General features: G+C 43.0%; 1 protein-coding gene across 3 annotated transcripts in view; it reads left to right on the forward strand.

The window, feature by feature from the left end:
* The window catches only part of HECW1 (HECT, C2 and WW domain containing E3 ubiquitin protein ligase 1), a 415,705-nt gene that overhangs the window by 339,094 nt on the left and 59,498 nt on the right, over positions 1–17,113 (forward strand). For all 3 annotated transcript variants that reach the window (XM_073630548.1, XM_073630547.1, XM_073630550.1), the window contains 3 exons: positions 1,197–1,293; positions 1,535–1,618; positions 13,306–13,415. In XM_073630548.1, the coding sequence (XP_073486649.1) occupies positions 1,197–1,293; positions 1,535–1,618; positions 13,306–13,415 (291 nt within the window). The remainder of the gene's footprint in view (positions 1–1,196; positions 1,294–1,534; positions 1,619–13,305; positions 13,416–17,113) is intronic.

Here is a 17,113-nt window from a genome sequence, read left to right on the forward strand (position 1 = left end):
AACTGTGCTTTAAGTGCACATGCTCAGCGTCATATCCAGAGGTTGTCTTTGGGAAATAGACGTATGAGTGCTGCCAGCATTGCTGTAGAGGTTGAAGGGGTGGGGGGTCAGCCTGTCAGTGCTCAGGCCATACGCCGCACACTGCATCAAATTGGTCTACATGGCTGTTGTCCCAGAAAGAAGCCTCTTCTAAAGATGATGCACAAGAAAGCCCGCAGTTTGCTGGAGACAAGCAGACTAAGGACATGGATTACTGGAACCATGTCCTGTGGTCTGATGAGACCAAGATAAATTGATTTGTTTCAGGTGGTATCAAGCGTGTGTGGCAGCAACCAGGTGAGGAGTACAAATACAAGTGTGTCTTGCTTACAGTCAAGCATGGTGGTGGGAGTGTCTTGGTTTGGGGCTGCATGAGTGCTGCCAGCACTGGAGAGCTACAGTTCATAGAGGGAACCATGAATGCCAACATGTACTGTGACATACTGAAGCAGAGCATGATCCTCTCCCTTCGGAGACTGGGCCACAGGGCAGTATTCCAACATAATAATAACCCCAAACACACCTCCAAGACGACCACTGCCTTGCTAAAGAAGCTGAGGTTAAAGGTGATGGACTGGCCAAACATGTCTCCAGACCTAAACCCTATTGAGCATCTCTGGGGCATCCTCAAATGGAAGGGGGAGCAAGGTCTCTAACATCCACCAGCTCCATGATGTCGTCATGGAGGAGTGGAAGAGGACTCCCGTGGCAACCTGTGAAGCTCTGGTGAACTCCATGCCTAAGAGGGTTAAGGCAGTGCTGAAAATAATGGTGGCTACACAAAATATTGACACTTTGGTCCCAATTTGGACATTTTCACTTAGGGGTGTACTCACTTTTGTTGCCAGAGGATTAGCTATTAATGGCTGTGTGTTGAGTTATTTTGAGGGGACAGCAAATTTACACTGTTATACAAGCTGTACACTCACTACTTTGCATTGTAGCAAAGTGTCATTTCTTCAGTGTTGTCACATGAAAAGATATAATAAAATATTTACAAAAATGTGAGGGGTGTACTAATTTTTGTGAGATACTGTATATATATATATATACACACACACACACACACGTTTTTCCTTCTATTTTAAACAAAATGGCTTGTTCTACAAGATAAGGTTTTACATATACTTTAATTACTCTATTTTTACTCATTTCAGCTTATAATGATAAGATTGTTGCCTTTCTGCGACAGCCAAACATATTTGAAATGCTACAGGAACGTCAACCCAGTTTAGCAAGAAACCATGCGCTCAGGTATTTGTTTCTTTGCACTATAAAAGTAACCATGCATACACACACACAGAGCATTTCATCATCCATGAACATCATGAACAACTGTCAGTTTACAGTGCATAGACTTCAACACCTTCTGTCATACGCAATCCAGGAATTTTGGATGTGGATCTTTTATATTTAAAGTACAACTGTACCTTTGTATGAAAATCCCTGAACCACATCAGCGGGTAAAAGGTCAATCTTTCTTTTTGCATTACAGGGAGAAGATTCATTACATTAGAACAGAGGGCACTCATGGACTTGAAAAATTGTCTTGTGATGCTGATTTAGTTATTCTTTTAAGGTACTGTACTAGTTCAGGTGCAGTGAATATATTCAGTTTGCATCAGTGCGCAAATAGCAGAACTCAGAGTTAACTTTACCTTCTCTGATGCCTTTAATCACACCATATATTTCTATGGTCTTTGTATCCAGTGCAGGTCCCAGGGTCACCCAAATGTTCAAAAGGCAAGCTGGATGTTTGGGTACTCATAGACAGCAAGGTTGATTTACTAAATTAGGTTTAGTGACTTACAGTGAAATTTCAGATGAAAATTGAAGTTCCTCTCATTGCCCGAATCCCCCCCCCCCCCCCCCAGCCTATCACTGAAAGGAGACTGTTGTTTGGGGAGGGTGAACAGATACAGTCAGAGCGGCCTGAAAATAGGTAAGTATATACAGTACACATTTCTTATACAGGTTAGATAGCATAGGTGTTAGAAAGGGGGAGGGAACCGATTTAAGAGTAGTTAGGTATAAGAATAGAGTTCTACTTTAAGGAGAAACTTCACTTGTTTCTTAAAAAAATGTATAATAAATATATATACAGTTTTTTTATAAAAAAATACTGTATATAATATAAAGAATAATAAATCATATATATATATATATATATATATATTTTTATATATATATATATATATATATATATATATATATATATATATATATATATAAATATTATAGGTGCTGACTTTTAACAAGCAGGTACTTCCCAGCCCATGGTGTCCAATGATGTCTTAAGCATAAAATTCCACTTTAAGGAGATGTGGAAGTATTTCCCATCTTCTTTTTTACTTACTGGTGCATAGGACAGCTGACCTTCTGTAACCACAGAACAGGGTAGAATGCACAGCTCATCTGCATATATGCAATAACTAATGCACTATAATTATATTTATTTTAGTAGTCCACTATCTTGGGTGGGGTGGATATTCTTTATATGTAAAACAAGATCACCTCTAATTATAAGTGTAACATGTGTGGGTGGTGCTAAATTAGTTACAACTCGTGCTTTCATTCATCTCAAAGAGTACTGTAAGCATTGAATTTACAGTGCTGAAACACACACTTCCGGGGACAGTACAGTGATGATAGTGGATTGCTCCCTCTACCTTGTCCATTCAAAAAATGCCTTGTATTCTTTGTAGCGGTGTCCCTGACCCCTAAAGGCCTAATGGTGACCTCCAGAGTCAGGGAGAGCTGACATTCTTCCTCGAAGTGTGGGTTATTGGGCATGGTGGGTGTAATGCAAGTTGGAAACATGGGCACCAATCACTTTTTGAATGCAAGAAAAGGAGATTTATTGTCTCTTAAACAGAACTGGTGGACTGAGGGCCAGGACACCCTTACACAGATGCACTAGCAATTGTTCTCAATACTAAGGATTTCCTTGCACTGAAACTCCATAAGAGGATATTTGCTAAACATGTCAGGCCAACCAATAGACTTTTTTAGTCCAATTTAAAAATCTTCTATCCATCTGTGGCCCATAAATAGCCCCCCCGGCATCCTAACTCATTGCAATGACATGTACAGCTTGGTGGGTATCTGATGTCTGGGTGACTGCTGAAATTAAAATACTTTGATGAAAAGGTTATTGCTGTTTCTTCTACAATAACCCCCTTATAAAGTGTAATGTATCAGATGTAAATCACCTCCGGCACTAAGAGATTCTGAAACATACTTATGCTTTGTTCTACCCCTGATTTCATCTATAAAGTTTCTAAAATATATGAAATCACTTCAGGCTTCATCTTATATTGCAAGCTGCAGGTGTGTATGACTTCATTTCTGTTTAATTGGAGACTCGAGATGAAGTCTAAAGTGTTCAGTAATTTGGAAAACATGTTTAATCAGGAAATGTAACATTCTCACAGAATCCGTTCTGAGTTGCTGTGAAGTGTTATCTAGGTTCTCCCAAGGCTTTGAAGTTAACAGAAATCATTTGAAATGAACAGAAGCTGGATTGTTTAACAGGGAGCCATGTAAACACTGATATCATAATCAGCAGCATTTCTCAACTGTGAGTCTCTGTTTGGCATCGGTCCAGTTAAGCACTATGATATATTTGTGGCAGAACATTGTATTGACTGTCCAGATGGAAGATAAGAAAGATATTACAGTGATATTAAACTCAAGCTAAAAAAAAAAAAATTCTATTCAAGTATGTGGTTTTAACTCAAAAAGAGTAAATTCTATTGCTCTCAGCCTCCTCCAAACCTCCAGATTCCTTTTTTTTTTCCTTCTGTGATGCAACTTTCTTTTAGAGGGTGACTATGCTCGTTCTCCATGAACCTACTGTATGTAGAACGTGGCCACCCTCTCTTGCGCACTAGTGTGTGTCTAGTGTGCAAAGAGCAGTGCACATGACTGCATCTAACGTGCAATTCTAGTTCCAAACAAATGGAGGTAAGAGAGGGAAAAGGAGAGGTTCGGGCTAACGGAGGATGTTACAAGGTGGAAGAAGAACACAGTAATAAACGATTTAACGAAGATAATTTACAGGGCCATTAAGTAGTGAATGTGTATAGATTATTTTAGGAGAATAAAGATATTGTTTAGTGTCGTCCCAATGAATTGTAAGTGTAACTGCTTTGTAGAGAAAAACAATCCTATCCAGGTTATATACATTGGAGAAGGACTTTAGCAAACTTGGTCACAGTTTTAGGCCTCATGTACACTGGGCTTAAAAAATGACGCTTTTATAGGCGTTTCGCTTCTTTTTTTTTTTTTTTCAGGCCATAAAAGCACCTCTATGTTAGCCTATGTGTCCATGTGCATTTGCAGGCATATTAGAAGAGGAGCCGTTACAGGTTAAAAAAAATCAAAAATCAAAAGTGCATTCAAGAGATGAGCTTTTGAGCAGAAAAAATGCTTGAAGCACCTAAATGCATGCAAACGCATCTAAATGCTAGATGTGTTTGGGCGCATTTGAGCGTTATTGTGTTCCAATGGCCAAAACAAATTAATCCATTAACACCCAAATGCTTGATGCGCCTGAATGCACCTAAATGTGTGTGAAATACACAACTTCAGGCACTTTTTTTAAGTACATGCCCAGCGTGCACGAGGACTTATATCTTTTCTGTTCTGGAGCAACTGTTGTTTGTTTTGTGTCCTTTTTCATTCTGAATATGAAAATTTGCCTTAATTATAACCATCCAACAGAGGGTTGTAATGAGAAAACCCTCAGTGTCTGCATCCCATACGTAGAAAAACCTTAGAAAGTATCATACCAAAAATGAAACCCCTTTTGGAAGGGATGCCTAAATTTGAATAGTATAGTGCAGTGCCGGGACAAGGTCATCTGGTGCCTAGGGCAAAGGTGGAAAACTGTGCCCCCCCCCCCCCCCCCCCCGCCGCTGTGAAAGCTACAACGCCTACAGACGATGGGGTCTATACTGGGAACTTGTTAAATACTAGTATTGGCAGCGATCAGTGACTTAGGCGCAGTTCACACTGGGGGAACTTGTCACACCCCATTCAGTACAATGAAACCGTTCTAATTGGGCGACAGGACACAGCACATCAGGGCACAGGTCACAGTACATCAGGGCACAGCACATCAGGGCACAGGTCACAGTACATCAGGGCACAGCACATCAGGGCACATCAGGGCACAGCACATCAGGGCACATCAGGGCACAGCACATCAGGGCACAGGTCACAGTACATCAGGGTACAGAGCCCAGCATATCAGGGTACAGCACACCAGGCCACATAAGGGTACAGCACATCAGGGCACAGCACATCAGGGTACAGAGCCCAGCACATCAGGTCACAGTACATCAGGGCACACGACATTAAGGCACAGCACATCGGGGCACAAGGCACATCGGGGCACATCAGGGCACAGGGCACATAGGACATCAGGGCACATAGCACATTAGGGCACATCCAGGCACATAGCACATCAGGGTACGGGGCACATAGCACATCAGGGTACAGAGCACATCAGGGTACAGAGCACATCAGGGCACAACACATCAGGGTACAGGGCACAGCACATCAGGGTACAGGGCACATCAGGGCACATAGCACATCAGGGCACGGAGCACATCAGGGCACGGGGCACATCAGGGTAAGGAGCACATCAGGGCACATGGCACATCAGGGCACGGGGCACATCAGGGCACATGGCACATCAGGGCATGGGGCACAAAGCACATCAGGGCACGGAGCACATCAGGGTAAGGAGCACATCAGGGCACGGGGCACATCAGGGCACAGGGCACATCAGGGCACGGAGCACATCAGGGCACGGAGCACATCAGGGCATGGGGCATATGGCACATCAGGGCACATAATGGCACATGATAGGGCACATGGTACATTATGGGGCACATAATGGGGCACATCAGGGCACATCATGGGGCACGTCAAGGCACATTATAGGACACGTCAGGGCACATTATGGGACACATCAGGGCACATCATGGGGCACGTCAGGGCACATCATGGGGCATGTCAGGGCACATCGTGGGGCACATCATGGGGCACATCAGGGCACATCATAGGGCACATAGCACATTAAGGGGCACATTGTTTACTAGCCTGCATGCAGAGCAGCGCTGGAAGCATCTGTGGTAAGTTCTCTCTCTCATGTCACGCTGCTCCCTGGCGGCCCCTCCTCTCTTCTCGACCATCCCAGACGATGTCACAAGCAAATAGGGAAGGACAAGAAGAGAGGAGGGGCCGCCGGGGAGCAGCGTGACATGAGAGAGAGAACTTATCACAGATGCTTCCAGCGCTGCTCTGCATGCATCTGGATCTACCCGTCAGGTGCCAGCTGTCGGCAGTTGACGGGTAGATCCTCCAATGGAGGACAGAAACTCCGCCTGATAGGGAAGTGAGAGGCGGGGCGGGGCTGGTCTCAGGCTTGTGCCGGGTGCAGGAGCGCACTTGGCACATGTTAAAAATTATCAATTTTCGTGCGCCCGGTGTTGTAAACTCTGCATAGGTAGCAGGAATTTTTACAACACCGGTTCACTGGCGCTTCTATTGCGCCCCTCTTCCTCCAGTAAATGGTCCCGCCCAGGGCATCTGTCCCTTCCGCCCCCCCCCCCTTGTACCGGCCCTGGTGTAGTGGTTCTCAACTCCTGTCCTCAGAACCCACTAACAGGCCAGGTTTGCAAGATAACTGAAATACATCACAGGTGATATCAGTGATTGCAGTTTTCTAGTCTGCATCTCTTAACAAGGTAATACTTAAAATCTGGCTTGTTAGTGGGTCCTGAGGACAGGAGTTGAGAACCACTGCAATAGTGTAATTAATATCTTCAAATTGCCATTTTGCAAAAAAGCCACTTTTTTAAAAAAGTTGAAAAAGATCACAGTGGCTGTAGATTGAAATGGAAAAGTATTTTTTTTATACCAGTAACTGGGATTGAATAGTACTGCACTGTGTTAGAAACAAAGGGCCATACGCGATTTTAGGCACACTAGGGTGCATTGGCAACACATTCTTTTTGAATTAGCTGCCTTTTTGCAATGCACCTTACCATGCAGCATAATGCACATTGGTATACCGCAAAGATGTAAATGGGCCCGTAAACATTACTAAAAGACCAAAAATATTGCACTGCAATATGTGTGTAATATATTTGAAGCCCATTGTTATCTTCAGCTTGGATCATTCCTTGGTTGCAGCACCTAAATATAGCCACATCACCTCTTCTGGCTGCATTGATTGAAAGCAGTAAATGTCACAGACATAAGTAAAACACAGGTGATATTTGTGTTTTTAGTAGATAGCAGGTGAAATTTGGTCTCCGAATGGCTACAATCTAAAGCTGGTCATTCATAGATCGAAATTTGAACGGTTCAGCAGGGACCAGACGAATTTCAAATTTCAATATACCGATTGACTTCTTTTCAACTGCCCTGTCAGATAAAATCTGCTCAATCAGCACTTCAGGCAATAGGCAGGAGTCTCCGTGCTGTCAGAATACAATAGCACAGTGAGGAAGATTCCCCCATCAACCGCAAATGCGTGGATGTTTCGGTTTTTGATTCAGCCCACTTGCTGAATCAAAAAAAAATGAAACCAATTATGATCAGCTTAAGGCATTGCAGTGTTAGACGAAACATGGCTGTCATTCTAACCCTCTTGCTTAGCCACTGTAAGTCCCTTTATGGGAAAAAAGTATGCTAATAAGTAATTTTGACTTTTCTCTGACTTTCCTGATTTGCATGCTTGTTCCATGTTAGTACATCAGAAAGTATTAAATCCGGCCGGTCAGTATAGCAGCAAAGTAGCTAGCATTTTCAAAAAGGGGTTAGCAATGACAGCATCCATATTTACTGAAAAGTTTACTTTAAGATACCCACCTATCACTGGCGGTCGAATTGCAAGCAGGAAGAGGCCTTAAAGTGGATGTAAACCCAATGTCATCCTTTCTAAACTACTGCCATAGGGGTTATCTATAAGGATATACATGCCTCCTGCATGTATCTTTACCTGTCAAATGTCTCCCCTCTGTCTGTTATGAGACTTCATAATCTGTGGGTGGGTCTGTTGTCTGGAGCTCGGTGGGTGGAGTCGTGATGTCAGTAGACTCCCCGCCCACCTCTACACTCCTTGTCAATATGCATTTTCTCCTGTCTATTTCTAACACTGAACTTCTGCTATGATCTCCAACATTCAGTGAAAAGACAGGAAAGTAACCACATGACTTCAGCATGACAAATCATACTGAGGTGTGGAACAGCCAATCCTTGCAGAGCTGCTGAAGAAAGGAGTGGGGGAGGGAATTAAAAAATAATGCCTGTGTCTTAGGCCCCTTTCACACTTATACGACTTCAAAGTCGCGCGATTTTACCGCGATTTCGCGGCCCCGATTTTGCCGCGATTTGCCGCGATTTTACCGCGATTTGGGAGCAGTACTACTTTGCCACGTTTTTGGCATTAAAAAATGAAAACACTAGTTGGTATAAATCATAAGGGGGAACTCCACGCCAAGTTTTAAATAAAAAAACTGGCGTGGGTTCCCCCCAGGGGCATACCAGGCCCTTAGGTCTGGTATGGATTGTAATGGGGAACCCCCTACGCCGAAAAATCGGCGTGGGGGTCCCCCCAAAATCCATACCAGACCCTTATCCGAGCACGCAGCCCGGCCGGTCAGGAATGGGGGTGGGGACGAGCTGGCGGCCCCCCCCCTCCTGGACCGTACCAGGCCGCATGCCCTCAACATGGGGGGTGGGTGCTTTGGGGCATGGGGGGCGCAGTGCGGCCCCCCCACCCCAAAGCACCTTGTCCCCATGTTGATGAGGACAAGGGCCTCTTCCCGACAACCCTGGCCGTTGGTTGTCGGGGTCTGCGGGCGGGGGGCTTATCGGAATCTGGGAGCCCCCTTTAATAAGGGGGCCCCCAGATCCCGGCCCCCCACCCTATGTGAATAAGTATGGGGTACATGGTACCCCTACCCATTCACCTAGGGAAAAAAGCGTCAATAAAAAACACAGTACACAGGTTTTTAAAATAATTTATTAGGCAGCTCCGGGATCTTCTTCCGACTTCGGGGGTCCTCTTCCGACTTCGGGGGTCTCTCCGCCGTCTCCTCCCGGTGTCCGCATCTTCTGCCGGCTCCACCGCTATCTTCTGGCGCTCTTTTGCCAGCGGTGGTCCGGACCTCTGGATCGTCTTCTTCCCTCTTCTCTTCCAGAGATGTTGACACGACGCTCTCTCCAGCCAGAATGGTCTCTGTGCGCTCCGCACCGGACTTATATAGGCGGTGACCCCGCCCCCTTATGCCGTCACAGTCCCTGGGCATGCTGGGACTGTGACGTTTTAGGAGGCGTGGTCACTGGGTGATGACCACGCCCCCTTATGACGGCACAGTCCCAGCATGCCCCGGGACAGTGACCTCATAAGGGGGCGGGGCCACCGCCTATATAAGTCAGTTGCGGAGCGTTCAGAGACCATTCCAGCTGGAGAGAGTGTCGTGTCAACATCTCTGGAAGAAAAGAAGAAGGCAGAAGTCCGGACCACCGCTAGCAATTGAGCTGCAGAAGATAGCGGAGGAGCCGGCAGAAGATGCGGACACCGGGAGGAGACGGCGGAGAGACCCCCAAAGTCGGAAGAGGACCCCCGAAGTCGGAAGAAGACCCCGGAGCTGCCTAATAAATTATTTTAAAAACCTGTGTACTGTGTTTTTTATTGACGCTTTTTTCCCTAGGTGAATGGGTAGGGGTACCATGTACCCCATACTTATTCACATAGGGTGGGGGGCCGGGATCTGGGGGCCCCCTTATTAAAGGGGGCTCCCAGATTCCGATAAGCCCCCCGCCCGCAGACCCCGACAACCAACGGCCAGGGTTGTCGGGAAGAGGCCCTTGTCCTCATCAACATGGGGACAAGGTGCTTTGGGGTGGGGGGGCCGCACTGCGCCCCCCATGCCCCAAAGCACCCACCCCCCATGTTGAGGGCATGCGGCCTGGTACGGTCCAGGAGGGGGGGGGCGCTCGCTCGTCCCCACCCCCCCATTCCTGACCGGCCGGGCTGCGTGCTCGGATAAGGGTCTGGTATGGATTTTGGGGGGGACCCCACGCCGATTTTTCGGCGTAGGGGGTTCCCCTTAGATCCATACCAGACCTAAGGGCCTGGTATGCCCCTGCGGGGGAACCCACGCCGGTTTTTTCATTTAAAACTTGGCGCGGCGTTCCCCCTCTGGATTCATACCAGACAGCTGTCAGCACTGCCTGTCGCTCATCGGGAAAGGAAAGAAAAGTTTTCCTTTCCCGAATAGCGAGGCCAGGCTTGTGCTTACAAAGTCGTACTGAAGTCGTGTCTATATAATATTCAGGCACGACTTGCATGCTACTTCAGGGTTTAACATTGAGGTCTATGGAGTACAACTCGCATAGAAGTTGGACCAAAGTAGTGCAGGGACTACTTTCAAGTCGGCACGACTTAAAGTCGTGCCAATATGAATGGTAGTCATTGAAAATCATGGAGAATGACTTGTCATACGATTTTGCAGTACAAAATCGTGGGACAAGTCGTATAAGTGTGAAAGGGGCCTTAGGCTGTCACTCACAGCAAGGGGGAGTATTTGACAAAGTTTTTCTCTGTTTGTCTAGATTCTTCTCACTACACAATAAAAGAGGATTGCTCAGAGATGGATTAACTCTGGGTGGCAAGACTGGGCTCAAATGATAGGAAATCTTATACTCTACAGTATGATATATATATATATAAAAAAAAATTCGGGTTTACATACACTTTAAGTCTTAATTTTCCTGTAGTGATTGCCATCTATGCCTTTTAACTTTCAAGAGGTTCACTGGGGGGTTAAATAAATTAGTAAGTAGAGTAGAAGCCCCCTTTTCCAGTTTTCTTGGCTATATACAGTATTTATCTTCTATTTTGCCAGTTTGCTTGGTCTGTGCATTTATTTTTAAATATTCCCCAAATGAACTTGACCTAACCATACTTATTTCAATGTGTTCAAACCCACTCTTGTAATGTTACCATTTAGTGTGCCATATCAGTTCAAATCCACTCTATTTGCTAACTCTAAGCATATTCTGGTACTACAATTATGCTGTTGCCACAAGGAGACCAGGACATTGAAATCTGAGATCGTTGTTGCTCAGTAAACATCGAAAATTACGTTATTGTCTAGTTCTGGAACACCTGTCTGTAAAAAAACATTCTCAACCACAGGACAGTCTTGGCATGTGCAGAGGATCTATTATACATCCCTAACATTAACCACTTCAGCCCCGGAAGATTTGGCTGCTCAATGACCAGAGCATTTTTTGCGATACGGCACTGCGTCGCTTTAAGTGACAATTGCGTGGTTGTGCGACCCCAAAATTGACGTCCTTTTTTTCCCACAAATAGAGCTTTCTTTTGGTGGTATTTGATCATCTCTGCAGTTTTTATTTTTTGCGCTATAAACAAAAAAAGAGCGACAATTTTATAAAAAACACAATATTTTGTATTTTTTGCTATAATAAATTTCCCCAATTTTTTTTTTAAAAAAAGCAAATTTTTTTCTCAGTTTAGGCCAATATGTATTCTTTTACATATTTTTGGTAATAAAAATTGCAATAAGCATATATTGATTGGTTTGTGCAAAAGTTATAGCGTCTACAAAATAGGGGATAGATTTATGGCATTTTTATTATTATTATTTTTATTTACTAGTAATGGCGGCGATCTGCAATTTTTATCATGACTGCAACATTATGGTGGACACATCGGACACTTTTGACACATTTTTGGGACGATTGACAATTATACAGCGATCAGTGCTGTAAAAATGCACTGATTACGGTTTAAATGTCATTGGCAGGGATGGGGTTAAGCGCCTGCTATTCCGCTTCAAGGAGCCGACGTATAGCTACGATGGCTCGCGGGAACGTGCCGACCTGCCGCAGTATAATGACGGCAGTTGGTCAGCAAGTGGTTAAAGTGTATTTCCATTTTTGTAGCCAATTTGGGATAACAGCTACTTTATATTTGTTACGTGTTCCCATTCACATAGCATAACTTACAAAAATGCTAACCTTTATACTTACTGAAAACTCCAAAACTGAAGTTCTTCTCTTCTATGCATTGTTAAGGAGCCATAGGAAGTTATGTTTACCATAAAGATCTCAAGTTGTGGGTGGTACATTGTATGGTAACGCACTTTTAAACCAATTGGTCCTTTGTTAGTTATTCAGTACAATACAAGCTGCCTATAGCGTTATATGCATAATCCTGCTCTAAAGAAACAACTAGAAAGGTAAGAAATATATATTTTTAATTATCTTAAGTACACTGGATGAATGAGAACACATAGCAAACATATAATGAGGGTTTCTCAAATGTGGCTGCAAAGGTGGAAACAAATATTAAGAAAGCTGTTCTTTCTGCAAATTAATATTTCACTTTATGTAACAGAATATGCTCAGCCCTTTCCCCAAACTTATTTCAAAGCTATTATATGAGTCCAATAGTTCCAGCACATGATAGCCCTTCCTATTCACTTTCAGATATCTTGATTTGTCAACACAGTTCATTAGCTTTAAGAAGAATATTTAAAGGCTTAAGTACGTTTTAATCTATCATTTAATGTAAAACTTTAAAACTGATGTTCTATATCTGTTTTTCCTATCTATTTAAAACTTAATTTTACAAATATACACTACACTGATGCCAGACCATTGATGGTTTTCTAAAGAGGGAGCAGAGCAGAAGCTGTTTTCTTTTGGACTTTTGGACTCTCTTTTCATTGAATGTCTTTACAGAACTACTCTGACTTTTTCAGTTAGTATGTGTACATTTGAGCTTGATCTATTGAGTTTTAGGCAAACCATATTTATTCAGTGAAGCAGGTAAAAATAGGAAATTAAACACATCAAATGGAGCTCCACCAGATAGATTGAAATGTAATATGAAATATTCATGTGCAATTTTCTTTTTTTTTCTGATTAAATAAAAGAAAAAAACATGTTTTTTTTTTGTTTTTTTTTTACATGTTTTTAGTTTTTTTAACTTTATAAATAAAATTATATACAATAAGATTTATCTTTCCTTCAAGGGGGTACTCGGGGAATGCCAATAGATCATACCATTCACACAAATGGGCAGTCGTTTAAAAACATTTTAAAAGCTCGAAATGGTAGCTGATATTTAATCTACGTGAAACTTGCAAAATACATTATATTTATATGCATGACTGAAAATTGCATTTCTGCTTTACAAATTTTTTGCAGCCTTTTTGAAGAAGATATCATGTCATACATCCCACTACAGGCAGCCTTCCACCCGGGATACAGCTTCTCCCCTCGCTGTTCTCCGGGTTCCTCCCCTCAGAATTCCCCAGGTAAAGTATAAATCGAAAGTGGGAAATGTAATCATTTAGCAATAAATCTGCCAGTTGAAAACATTTTTTCACTTGATGTGCCCATTTACTGTTTAGTATATGTCAGATATTCCCCCTGTTAATTTATAATGCTATTAGTTTTTATGCTAAGTTACTTTTAGGTAGACTAGGCAATGGTAAAACTCCTGTCAACTCTTTTTTTTTTATATATATCTGGGGGGATTTTTCTTTACTTCTTGAGGAAATCGCTCCAAAGCTGGCAATACACGGAGCAAATTTCCAATTTCCACCAGCTCCTGATAAACCATCTGAAATTTGAGCCATAGGTGTCCCTGTTGCCATTTTCCCTCCCTAATATACAGGGTTGCCAACCAAATACTTGTTTTTATGGACAGCTCAAACTATTTACAGTATATTTTCAACATTACTGCAATAATAGTAATATTTTATTACAACCCCAGTTCCTAAAATGTTGGGATGCTATATAGAATCTACATAAAAACACGATGCAATGATATGCAAATCTCATAAATCCATAAATAGAAAAATATGAAATGAGAAAAAAAAAACAGAGAAAATGTACCATTTTAAGAAAAATATAAGGTCATTTTGAAATTGATGGCAGCAACACATCTCAAAAAAGTTGGGTCAGGGACACAAAAAGCTGGCAAAGAAAGTGATAATAACAAGGAAGAGCTGGAAGAACATTTTACAACTAATTAGGTTAATTGGGCAATGGTCAGTAGTATGACTGGGTATAAAAAGAGAGTCAGAGTGTCTTTGGAGTAAAGATGGGCTGAGGTTCACCAATCCGTAAAAACCTACGTTTAAAAATTGTCGAACACTTTCAGAATAAAGTTCCTCAACTTAAAATTGAAAAGACTTTAAATATATCATCTACAGTGCATAAAATCATCAAAAGTTTCTAAGAATCTGGAGAAATCTCTGTGTGAAAGGGACAAGGCCGAAACACAATATTGGATGCCTGTTATCTTCGTGCCCTCAGACGGTACTGCATTAAAAACAGGCATGGTTCAGTGATGAAAAGAGTTCATATGCAGCACTTGAAGAAATAGGCCTGAAGGAAATGGAATCTGGGGAAGATGGTGTGTAGAAAAGACAGGACCAGCTTCAGTGTATGCAATGACACATCACACCACAGTGCACTTTTAAATTACTCTTAGCAGAGGGCAGATAAATATAAGGCCTCTTTCACACGGGGCAGATCAGTCATGATCCGCCCCGTGAACATCCGCTTGCTCAGCGGGGATAGCTCCGCCGATCCCCGCTGAGCAGGAAGATGACAGGTGCATCGCTGCACACTGTGCAGCGACGGACCTGTCAGAGCGCCGCTCTCCCCTATGGGGGGATCGGATGATGACGGTCCGTAGTGTCCGTCGTCATCCGATCCGATCCGAAAACGGAGGAAAAAGTAGGTTTTTCCTCCGTTACACTTTTCGGATCGGAGCGGGTCGGATGTCAGCGGACATGTCACCGCTGACATCCGACGCTCCATAGGGATGACTGTATGTCCGTTTTTCATCCGAAAACGGATGGATGAAAAACGGACATACGGATCATCCGTGTGAAAGAGGCCTAAGCGTATAGGCACAGGTTCCAGTGATGTCTCCAGGCTCCAGCATATACTGCTCTCCCACATTGCAGACACCGCAACTGTTCTCCCTCTCCAGAATTTAGTGACAGGTCTCTGTTCAGGATCCAGCACTGCTCCAATCGATTATCCAATAATGGAAATGCTCCCAAAAATAGATATAAGGAAGCGCATAGTGAAGCTCGTTTTGGATAAATGATGAATTTATTGCAAAAAGCTCACAGGACAAAGTTAAAAAACGAGCATTAAAGAGATAGTGTGGCTCGTAGCGTGCTTGTGTCCTCAAGGCATCACCTGATGCATTTCAACCAATAGGTCGTCATCAGAGGCATGATTAGTGGACACATGCACGCAGTATATATACACAGCCGTAAATTTCATCACCGGATTCATTACTGCATGAGCTCAGGAATACTTTCAAACTTGTCTGTGAACACAGTTGGCCATCCAAAAATGTAAGTTAAAGATCTATCATGCAAAGAAGCAGCCATATCTGAACATAATCCAGAAATGTTGCCGTCTTCTTCTGGGCCAAAGCTTACTTAAAATGGTCTGCTGCAAAGTGGAAAACTGTTTTGTGATCAGATGAATTAAAATTTGACATTCTTTTGGCAACTATGGGTGCCACGTCCTCTGGACTAAAGCTGAGATGGACCTTCCAGCCTGTTATCAGTGCTCATTTGAAAAGCCTGCTTTTCTGATAGTATGAGGGTACATTAGTGCTTATGGAATGGGCAGCTTGCACATCTGGAAAGGCACCATCATTGCTGAAAGATATACTGTATCCAGATTTTAGAGCTGCATGTGCTCCCATCTAGACAATTGTCTTTTTCAGGGAGGACCTTGCATATTTCATCAGGACAGTGCTAAACTGCATCTATGACAACAGCATGGCTTACTAGTAAAAGAGTCCAGGTGTTTAACTGGCCTGCCTGCAGTCCAGACTTTTCCCAAATTGAAAATATTTTGCGCATCTTGAAATGAAAAATACAACAAAGAAGGCCCAGGACTGCTGGGCAGTTAGAATCCTATATCAGGCAAAAATGGGACAGCATTTCACTCCCAAAACTCCAGCAACTGGTCTGCTCAGTTACCAGACATTTACAGAGTGTTGTTAAAAGAAGAGGGAATGCTACACCATGGTAAACATTGCCCTATCCCAACTTTTGTTATGTTGCTGCCAACAATTTCAAAATTAACCTATTTTATTTTTTTTCGTAAAATGGTACATTGTCTTAGTTTAAACATTTGATATGTTTTCGATTTTCGATTGTGAATACAATATGGGCTTATGAGATATGCAAATCATTGCATTCTGCTTTTTTGGAGATTTTACACAGCCTCCCAACATTTTTGGAATTTGGGTTGTAGTAAAAACTATTAACACTGAAAGTATACCTAAAGGCAAAAAGTCACTTAATGGTCCAATGGTGCCCACGAGGCTGTCATTAAAATGTACCCTGCCCCTCCCTGCCAAATACTTATCTCTGTTATGGAGAGGGCACTCAGAATCCCAGAAAATGTATCCAGTAACAGCCTCTGCACGATCCAATAAATCCTGTTCTTTTCTGTCAAGAGAGGAAACAGGAGTTGATGAGGCAACAGCTATAACACTGTGGTACCCCACTCCAGGACAGAGGCATGTTTTTTGGGGGTTGGTGATCCCTTTGTTTTTAAATAACAGCTGTGATGGGATTCAATGAATTGATCTTTTACTTAAGGTTCGCTTTAGTGTGACATGAACAATGTCAGAGCAGGTTTACATTATAATATATACATATATATAATGTTGTCCCTGAAGTTGTTAGCTTCAATGCAGAAAAAATGGGCATCGCAATTTGTTGTGTATGAGGCTGCATAGCCGCAGACTGGTCAGGGTGCCCATGCTGACCCATGTCTACAGCCAAAATCGCTTACATTGGGCACGTAAGCATCAGAACTAGGCCACAGAGCAATGGAAGAACATGGCATTTTCTTTTACATCATGTGGAAGGCCAGGTGTGCATGTGTGCTTTGCTTACCTGAGTAAAAGATGACACCAGAATGCAGTATGTGAAGAAGGCAAACTCATGGAGACAGTGTGATG

The sequence above is a fragment of the Aquarana catesbeiana genome, linkage group LG05 (assembly GCF_042186555.1).
Source record: "Aquarana catesbeiana isolate 2022-GZ linkage group LG05, ASM4218655v1, whole genome shotgun sequence".
NCBI classification, from domain to species: domain Eukaryota; kingdom Metazoa; phylum Chordata; class Amphibia; order Anura; family Ranidae; genus Aquarana; species Aquarana catesbeiana.